The 10,737-nt window shown below is 36.0% G+C and overlaps 1 protein-coding gene across 1 annotated transcript in view; it reads left to right on the top strand.

Annotated features, from left to right (window-relative positions):
• LOC108515994 (transcription factor SOX-6-like) overlaps positions 1-4,883 on the top strand; it is a 106,833-nt gene extending 101,950 nt beyond the window's left edge. The window contains exon 7 of the mRNA XM_017853231.1: positions 4,217-4,883. Coding sequence (XP_017708720.1) covers positions 4,217-4,243 — 27 coding nt within the window. The 3' untranslated portion in view covers positions 4,244-4,883. The remainder of the gene's footprint in view (positions 1-4,216) is intronic.
• The last annotated feature ends 5,854 nt before the right edge of the window (positions 4,884-10,737 follow it).

The raw sequence follows: 10,737 nt of genomic DNA, 5'->3' as shown, positions 1-10,737 counted from the left end.
AAAAAAAAAAAAAGCACTAAATATGTATCAGGTGCTATGTGGGTACTACGTGGATTTAAAAAATTATTATATATGTTCCTATCTTTCATTCTTCTCTTATAATTGATGACAGCAGCAGAATCATATTGAGTCAAATTGAGAGGAACTAATTTAATGTTTTCCCCCCAGTTTTCTGAACATGAATTCTTTGATACCGATATTCATTCAATGCATATTTAACCAAGTATTTGCATTTCCATGGACTAATGGAAATGCAATTTAATTATTTGCAAATATTTAATGCATTTCCATGCATTAAAATTTGCATTTTAATGGACTAAGAAATGGAACCAAGTTAGAACCAAATAAATCTCCTAAGGCCTCTCTGTTCATATTCATTTGGAGAAGCAAAGATTCAAAGAAGAATTCTTAATTTCCAATAAACTGCATTCAGTTCATTTCTCACTGTGTGTTTCTCTTATAACACCAGCTACCATACCTGTAGCTAACAGGCTACAGGTTGATGTTACAATGTCTATATTAACCTCGACCATAATCCTTGATGCCTTGTCAGCAATTCCCCTAGAGCTATTGACCTTGAATGGTATGAACTAAAACAAAAGTAAATAAGTGATAGATATGTATGAAAAATTTATTGCTTCAAGTATATCCATGTATTTGACTATTTCAAACCACACAAAGTTCAGGCATACAGTGTTCATTTGAAGCCAGTTTGAAATAGAACTGCTGTCACCCTACATATTCCCTATCAAGTTTTCCCTCTAATTTATCTACTCATTTAAATTAAAGAAAGAATGAAGTATTACATCCTTTTAAAATTCTTCTTACTTGAAATCACACATGTTAGCTTTGAATGTGACTGTTGGAATAACTTAACACTTATTGTATCATTAGAGTTGTGTCAAAATCTACATTTAAAAGAGAGTTTATAAATGATCATGCTCAGGAAATTTGAAAAAGGCAGCATACTACATGATTCCAACTATGTGACATTCTGGAAAGGGCACAACTATGGAGGCAGTAAAAATATCAGTGGGTGCCAGGGGTTTAGGGTGAGGAGAGGGGTGAAAAGGCAGAGCACAGAAGATTTTTAGTGAACTATTATATAGTGAAAATATTCTGTATGAGAGTATAATGGTAGATACACATCATTATACATTTGTCCAAACACATAAAATGTGCAACGCCGAGAGTGAACCCTAATGTAAACTCCGGACTTTAGGTGATTATAATGTGTCAATGTAGGCTCATCAATTGTAACAAATATACCACTCAAGTGGGGGCTGTTTATAATGGGGGAGATTGTACGTGTAGGGGAGCATGGAGTATATGGGAAATCCCTTTACTTTCCTCTTAATTTTGCTGCAAACCTAAAACTACCCCCCCAAAAAGTATTTTAAAAAGTTTGCAAGCAAATCAACACAATAAATTCAATTACTCAGCAAAAAAATTTTTTAGCACCTATTATATGTCAGGTTCTGTACTAGACAGCAGTCTTCAGCTGAGGGCAACTTTCCCCACCCCCACCCTGCCCCACAAGGGTTTGGCTGACAATGTCTAGAGGGTGAGGATGCTGCTGAATACCCTGCAAAGCACAGAACAGCCACCCACAACAAAGAATTATCCAGTCTAAATTTCAATAGTGCCAAGATTGAGAACACCTATTTTACGTACTGGGGACATATCAATGAATAAAACAAAGTCCCTGCCCTCCGAGAATTTACCTTCTAGTGGGAGAAGAGAAAATAAGGAAAGGAATATATAATAAAGAAATGGGACTGCAAATCTTACTCATCTTAACAGAAATATCCTCACCTATCCCATCTCCCTCAATCTGGATGGGAAACATTTTTTAAATTAAGACCTCTTAGACTGTTTATCCTCAATATTTTTTTCTTCACTTTGATCTTTAAAACTAAAAATTTTATTCTAGTCAGTCACCTCCAACTAGAACAGTCACAACTCTCTTCATTAGTATTAAGCACATCATGTACTCAGGCTGTCAATGAGGGAATATTATTTTTTACTTTAATAGTATATAAGCCTGTCTTTCACAGTGAAGTAAATATGAAATTTGGTGAGAACCTGGGAACTGTTCATTAGGTTTTACAGGATGCTAGTTACTGAAATCTCATAGGATGAATGAAATCATTCTTAGCTACACTTGATGTGTAAATTGGATATTACAAAGGAGACTGAATTTCTTTCTAAAACAAAATTTTTTAAAAGAAACATGAGTAGTATTAATATTATATGTGTACACATATATACATACATATATGTATACAAGTACAGATACATACCTATTTTATAGTCTTTTACAGTTTTAAAAACAACTTATATTTAGCCTTTGTATAAATGTTTTAATATTATTCCCATATTTTGGAAGAAGAAAGAGAAGCTCAGAAAAGTTAAGTGACTTGGACAAGATTACTATTCTAGTAAACAAAATAGTACTGTAATACATGGTTTAAGTGTATTTTAAATTTTACCTCTTGCTCAGGATTCTTGGCATTAAGCTCTGTTGACTGGTATGTAGGAATAGAAGCTTTCTTATATAATTTATTCTTCTCTTGTTATAATATTCAAGTGAATTAAAGGCAACTTAATTAAATTATAAAAGAGAAAAATTTCAAAGTCAGTATGACATTCTCAGAATCCCAAAGAGTTCACGTATTTTTCAGATTTCCTGTTAATATCCAGAAGAAACGTCAAGCCTAAGAGAATTTAATGAGGAGTACAACTACTATGATAAAAACTGTCTTATCTTATTCTGTGGCTTTCCTTTAGGAAAATGTTTAGTATGTTTTTGCTGAATGCCAGAGTCCTGTTTTTTTGAGAGTTTCTGGGCCTGTCTTATAGTTTCAAAGTTTGATGAGTCTCCTGGAGTAGCTGGGGAGCTCTATCCTTGCCCATCCCTAGTCTGAGATGCACTCTGAGCATGTTCAGCAGGTTGCATGCCAGCAGATGAAGCAGATGTTTGACCATACTGGAATGGAGCGCCTGCTGCATTAGGAGCTGGGTATTCCTCTTGACATCTGGACATTGCGGGGTCACGATGCCTGCCTCAGGCCAGGAGGCTTCGGGAACTGTGGGGCAGAGAGCACAGAGTGCTTGCTGCTCTTTAAGCGATTAGTGCACTGAAGCAGCGGTAATGTTGAATTATCGCTTGGCTGCTTTCTTCTCAGGAATCTTGGGACAATAGGAGAATCAAGGAGGAGCATTTACAGTAAAGTCATGTTCAGAGAGACAAGACTAATTATAGAGTATTAAAGAGCTTATTTTAAATGATTTAATTTACAAATAGCTCTGGGCAGTGCATGGAACTTTTTAGAACCATAAACCTGTAGCTTAAAGAGTCTTTTCTAATTTAAAATGGCTAGTATAGAAACATACTGTTTCAGCAATTGTTCAGTTTTAGAGTTTGTTCAAGTTGTGCCATAGAAGATTTAGCATCTAGTTAAAAAAGAAAATATACTAAAACTTGAAGCTTGCGGGGAAAGTGTCTCTAACTTGAGGAGAAGGAAGACCTTTAGGTAAGAGACTGACTGAATTATGTACTGGCTTTTACTGTTTCCGTTTATCACACTGAAAACTGGTTTGCGTTTGCTACCCAGAACTGAAACCGTCTGTTACACCAATTTTCTTTATGATATGTGTTATTTAAGCACAATGGATGTGGAAATGGGTAGTTTAAAATGTGTTTTGCGATGAACAGTTGTCACATTATGTTGCTTTGCCTCTTATAATTTTTCATTAGTGAGACCTCTGTGCTAAAAGAAGTCTTCTTATAAACAGATTATGGCCATTTAGGTTCACAGTAATGTATTGGAGAAGAATGCTATGTTGCTCTCACTTAACCTCTCATATTCTAAGGGGGTTATATTTAATTAATGCTAGTGAGAGGCTGACCTGAGAGACTGTGGAAAGTGATTGAGCTGCATTTTGTAAGCTCTGCTCTAGTCAGGTGGGAGAGAAATTTTCTAAAATAATTAGAAAGTACTGCCTTTTGAAATTCCCTCCAACTAAGCTGTGTTTCAATGGGCCATTTAATGCTTAAATGGACAAAGGTATTACTTCAGTCATTGAATTGTATCAAACTCCTTCTCAGAGGCTCAGTTTAAAAACTCCATAGGAAAGGTAGTTTAGCTTCTCAATAGTTTATCACTTGGTCTGCTTTAAAATAAGCAAATAACTTTTTTTTTTTTTTTTTTAGAAAAGGAGGAACACTTACTGTCAATGAATGGAATGGAGCATGTGCCCCAACCAGTGCTCACCACACTGGGATTGCCCTCCAGAGTTGAGGAGCAACTTAGCTCACATAGGAAAAAGATATCCTCTCTCAGTGTTGCTGTTCATCTGCTCAGAATATCCTCTTCATAGCCAAAGAGGGGTTTGTTCCAGGTCCAAGAGGCAGTACGTTCATCACGTGTAGTTATGTCATTGGGTCAGACATAACACAATAGAGAAGGCAAGAGAGTGAGATCCTGAGAGCAAGAGACAGAAGCTTTGTTGAAATAGTAGAGAGCTAAATGTGACTAATTTGGATGGAAATGCTTCACTTCTCCATTCATTTATCAATGGTTTTGATAAAGAGGCATTTTTTATATGCAGAACAAAATAGTAATCTATCATTCACCTATATCCAACCATAACCTCCTGATTTTAGATCTATCTCTGCCTCCATTTCCTGATTATGAAACTGTATTGCCAAATACAGACATACCCCCCTATGAAACAGGAAGATGACTGTGTATCATCAGATGATGATCTGTGACCATTTATTGAGACAACATGCTACCCTTGGTTTAGCAACTGGCTTGCTCTCTTACATGTTCTCTGTCTATACAATGATGAATGGATTCGAGGTTCCAGGAAAGTGGTGCTTCTTGGTTCCATAAGAATTCTGCAGTTAAAAAAGGTAAGTGACCATGAGCTAATTTCCGGTGAACCTCAGTCTTTTCATCTGTGAACTGGAATAATGACACCCCCTCAGTAGGGTTGGGGTTAGGATTAAATGAGATAATATAAGCAAATTGCCTAGTACAATGTCTACTGCATGGCAGATACTCAGTAAATGTGTTTGTCCATACCCTTCTGCTTGTATCTCTCTTATTCATTCATTAATTTGAAAAATATTTATTAAACATGTACTATGTACCTTAGGTACTCTTTTAAGCAACCAAGCTAAGCAAATTACTGCCCTCTTATAGTAATAGTCTCAGGAAGAAATAAATTAAATGAGTAATACTTTAAAGTGATAGGAACAGATAGTATAGGGCTAATCATTTGAGATGTGTGTGTATATATAACATGTGTGTATGTACATATATATACTGATTTATTGATTGACCAAGGTGATTGTGTACAGGCAGTTTGAAATCCTTTTGTCCTAATCTCTATGCCTGATGACTGTTCCTGATTTCAAAAAGCATGAGGCCCAGTACAGTGCTCTTCAGCAAGAAGTGACAGCCACTCCACAATTGGGGTACTTTAACATAGATTTCCCACTAATCATGAAACAAATGTCATGTTATTGAAAATAAAGCCTTCACAAATAGGCAATGAGATTGTAAAATGCCATAGACTTCCACAGCTAGAAAGGCCTTCAGAGGCTTTGAGGGCCAAGTCCTAACTCTACCACTGATTCCATGTGCTTGGACAAATTAATCTTCCTGATACCTAGATTTTATCAAATGGGATTAGGAAAAATAACCCCATAGGGAAGTTGTGAGGAATACATAAGAAAATGTTTGTGAAAAGTGCTTTATATACTGTCAAGTGCTATGTAAATCTTATAATTTTATAGTTGAAGGAATTGAGGTCTAGAGAGATAGATTAACTTGAAAAGCCACACAGCTAGTCTGTGACCTGAGTTAGGTGTATAGAATTGTTAGCCAATAGTGTAAATAACTAAATTTGATTGCTTCTTGTGCATAAATTTAACTGAATTCAACTGAATTGGCCAAGAAGATAGTATATCTCATGCTCCTACCTATTCTAAGTGGGGGTCAATGTGCGATCAGTATTAGTAGAGATATATTTTTTTCACAATCGAATATACCAACCTAATGAAAATGATTCATTAACAAAACAAAGTAAGACATTAAAAGTGTAAGACTCTGTTACAGTGCTGGTAGTAGTGACAAAACTAGAATATAAGCTTATACTAACATGATGAAAAGATTAATTATTTAATTAGTTCACTCATAGATTGATTCCCCAAATGTTTATTATGTGCCTACTCTGTAGTATGCACTCTTTTCTATTTTGGGCACACTAAGATCAAGAGAATTTGACTCTTGCCCCTAAAGGGCCCACAGTCTAGTAAGTGATTGATAATTGTTAAAATAGGTGTGTTCCCAGAGTGAAAATGCTATGGAAGGAGGAAGTGCTTAGCTCTGCCTGGGGAAGTACTGGCAATCTTCATGGATAAGGTGATGTTAAAATTGAATCTTAAAAGGAGGCATAAGTTCCCCAGGTTTTTGGGAAGGATGCAGAATGACAAAGATGCAGAGAAGAAAAAAATCACTCCAGACAAAGAGAATAGCTGCCCGTAGGTGTAGAAGCAATAGACAGCATGGCACATTCAGAAATGACAAACAGTCGGCACAGGCTGAGTGTACAGGAGCAATCACAGGTGAGATTGGAAAGGTATGCAAGGGGTCAGATCACAGAGTACCTTATACTGCACAAGGGAATCTGGAATGCATGTGGTAGACATGATTTTATTCACACCACAAACGGTAAAGTAGTATAAGGTATAGTGAACAACTTTATGGTGTGATATTCCTCTGTTAATTTGATCTCTAGTTTACATTTCCCATTACACTAGATTTAATAGTTAAGGCACTGTGTTTGGTAAGATTGATAGTCCCTTTAGTACAATGGTACCCTGTGACAAATGAGACTGTACAAATAGTGTAATGATACACGCTGAATAAACAAAACTGTTTAAGACTGAAGCAAAGCAAGGTCCAACCATTTCCTGGGGATTTGGGGAAATCCTGTAATCTGCAGTTTATACTAAGCCCAATCATATTTAGCACATTGCTTCTCAGTGAATGGGCCTTGATACTGTATTTCAACCAAATGACGAAGCAAGAAGTAAGAAATCTATGAAGAAAAACTATGGTTCTTCTAATTGTTAATGCCTTGCAATTATGCCCCTTTCTGGAATAATAAAATGTTCCTTGGCAGAGGTCAGGATCTCTGCCACTGACTTATTTAACAGATCCTCTTAACATCTGTCCTGCAGACTGTTCACTTTATTAGCAGACAGGAGACCCAACAGACTTAGCCTGCTGTGTGCCTTTTTCACATTCACACAGCTGTGGATTAACTCAGACTTTCCAGAAGAGGACCAACCAGAAGGGATAGTAATGTTATTGGCTGATTCTAAAAAGATGGGAAAAAAGAGCAGAAACAAATGTTGCCCTAGTACAATTCAGTGTTTTTAGGGTGACAATTACCAGTCTGTTTTAAAAAGGAAAAAAAGCAGCTATTCCACTAAAAAAGGAAAGTCTATTCATATCTGTGTGGGAACCTAATCAGGCTCTTGTTTCCAGTGACGATGACTCCACAGTCGCACCAGGTCTGTGACAAGAATGCTCCTTTTGTATGCTGATAATGTGGAAACGATAAAATTTCCTTTAAGAGACATATGTGTTTACATCATGAGATGTGTTATTGACAAAATGCTTTGTTCTCCTCATATTTTCCATGCAGAGTTTCATGCTGGGTTGTTGGGCTGGAAATCTTTGATTAACTAGAATTAGTTGCTGAAATAGAATAGACACTTTTGTCTTATGATTCATCTTGCTGAGCTGTAAATTATAGTAAAACACATAAGAAGTGACAGAAAGAAGTGCTGATTTAAACCTCTGACCCACGACAGTCACAAAAATATAAGATTATTCCTTCAAAGAGCTGCATAGAGACATAAATATTCCATGGTCCACTTGGAATTATACCTTCTTAACAAACTAAAGCTGTGATTTTACATCATGTAATGAGAGTTTTCTAGGGGTGTTATGGCAGGCATAGAGGAGATATTAAGATTTAGGAAAATCTCCCTTAAATTAGTACTGTGAATGCTTAAAGACTTTTTCCTTAATTTTTTTTGCATCAATCTTTAAATTGACAATAAAAAGAATAAAAGAAAGTTCTTGTTCCCTACATGAATAGCCAAGGGTGCTTGCTCCTTTTCCAGAGAAGTGGTACATTTTATAAATCTTAAGACTCTCAATACCCCACTGGCCCTTAGTGTGAACATCTTAGCTCTGTGAAATACAGTCTAGGGGTACGAGTCCAAAAGAATGGGCCGAAAGGGGAGACATTACTAAATACAGAACAGAAACTCAATTAGCCCAAACACTTCCTCATTGCAGGGATTGGTGTGAATTCTGCTAGATTTTTTAAAAAATTATTATTATTTTTTTTAGAGTTAGGATCTTGCTCTTTCACCCAGGCTGGAGTGCCGTGGTACAATCATAGCTCACTGCAGCCTTAAACTCCAAGCACAAGTGATCCTCCCACCTTAGCCTCTGGAATAGCTGAAATTACAGGTTTGAGCCGCCATGCCTGACTAATTTTTTTAAAAACTTTTTAGAGACAGAGTCTCCCTATGTTTCACTGTGCCTGGCTATTTTTAAACTTTTAGTTAACAAAGGACCTCTTTCTGGGGCTTCACTGTGAGTAAAGCCTACCTAACTGTCCCTCTGTCAAAATTAATTGTTCCCAGTGATGGTGTTTCAGTAGTAAGTTGTAAATGCTTCAATTTTACCATTTATTATATTATGTTTTTCTCCATGTCTTCTTCCCATCCATGCTGTGAGACAGCATATCTCTGATGTCCTGAAAGACAGCATATCTTCTTCATCTTTGCATCAGTAATATATTTTTGCTAAATAAATATACCAATAAGTATTTTTCTGAATAAGATCTTTAGAGTGTTTTCTGTTAAAGAAGATGTACCTATAAGAATAACAAGAGCCTGTAAGTGTTAAGTCTTCATAATGTGCCTATGTTTTAAGTACATTCTGCATGTTAATTCATTTATTCCATACAACAATCTTTTGGAGTAGGTTCTATTGTTATCCCCATTTTCACAGATGTGGAAATGTAAGGCCCAGAGAGATTAAATAACTGCCCAAGATCACCCAGCTAGTTAACAGTGGTTCACTATACTATTCTGCCTCTCATAGCAACTTATAAGACCTCACTTTTTCTAAATTTCTTCTTCAGTCTTTTATATTAACTGTTAGCTGCTTTATCTGCTATATGAATTTTTCAAGTGGATTATTGTGCTATGTATCAGTATCATATCTAATGACAATAAAGCATATTGTATGCTTATTGTATACTATTTGAATGATTTTTACTATGGTTGATATATATAAGGTATCATTTCTTCTGCTAATTAGAGAGTAAGCCATGGGTATTGCTGTAGGATACAGATGGCATATTTACATACTGCAAAATGTGCTGAAGTTCTCCAATTGGCAGTGCTAATAATTTGCAGTTTAAAAACTGATGGTTAGTAAAGTTGCCTTGAAATGGGGTAAAACATTTTTGTTTTCATTTAAAAAATACAGAAGAAAATGTAAGAAGAAACTAAGAAGAGGATATTTTATGTTTCTTGTCTAGTCTACCTGATCACTTATAAGTAAATTCAAAATACTTCCTTATGTCTCAATATTTATAACAAACACATATTGTACTTTAGTATTAACATGAAATTTATATTTAATAAATCTGTATATTATTATTTTGTTCATTAGCCTGATTTTCTTTGCAATCTTCTAAAGTCTGCTGAGAAATTAAATACCTAGTTTAGTTTAAAACAGTAAAACATTTTGATATAATAAACATGTTCATTTCCAACTAGTAATATTTGTTCTGTGCAATAATTAAGTGAAAAAAACAGCATTTGAATAATCTTATACTTTCCTTTTATGCAATTTTGTTTTCTCAAGTATATATATTTCACAATTTAAATAAAGACCATTTTCTTGTCATTACACAGTTACCCATGCTTGCCTTTATTCTGTGTTCTTTTGGAAGCTTCATTATGGATGACAATTGAAGGGCATAGAAGCTGGGCAGTGTAGAATATTTTTCAAGCAACAGCATCTGGTTCCTTGGCAGTCATTGTGGGCCAAGGCAAGGCAGCCCTGGCATATCTCCAGATTCTTATGTGGGTATTGTTGAGGGATTTCCAGGTCTGCTATGTTGTTTTAATGGTGTTTCCTAGAAACCCAGAAACTCAGAATGGAACACAAAGTCGGTGTCACGGTGTATAAGACCTACATGATCTGGCCCCATTACTATCTTTCTGACACCTGACATGTTACCTTTTGCCCAGCTCAGCTACACTGGTCTCTTCATTATTCCTCAAACATTCCAAGCACAAATACACCCTTGCCATAGGGCTTTCAGCTATACTTTGCCTCTGCTTGAATGCTGTCCTCATATAATGACATGGCTTACTCTCTCACTTAGCTCGAATCTTTATTCAAATGTCCCCTTCTCTGAGTTTTCTTGACCTCTCTAAAAGCCCCCCACCCCACCCCATACTCATATACCTGATCACTTTATCTTTCATAGCACATATCACCACCAGAGTTACATATCTATATGCTTATCTGCCTTGTTTTCCCTTCCTCCTCCCAAAAAGTCACTGCTCACATCTGCTTTTCCAAAACCAAAATGGTACCTGGCCCATAGTAGCAACTC

Source organism: Rhinopithecus bieti, unplaced genomic scaffold, assembly GCF_001698545.2.
Source record: "Rhinopithecus bieti isolate Rb0 unplaced genomic scaffold, ASM169854v2 scaffold_37419, whole genome shotgun sequence".
Classification (NCBI taxonomy): Eukaryota; Metazoa; Chordata; class Mammalia; order Primates; family Cercopithecidae; genus Rhinopithecus; species Rhinopithecus bieti.
The sequence above is the reverse complement of the archived record's forward strand: the minus strand, read 5'-3'. Positions and strand labels throughout refer to the sequence as shown.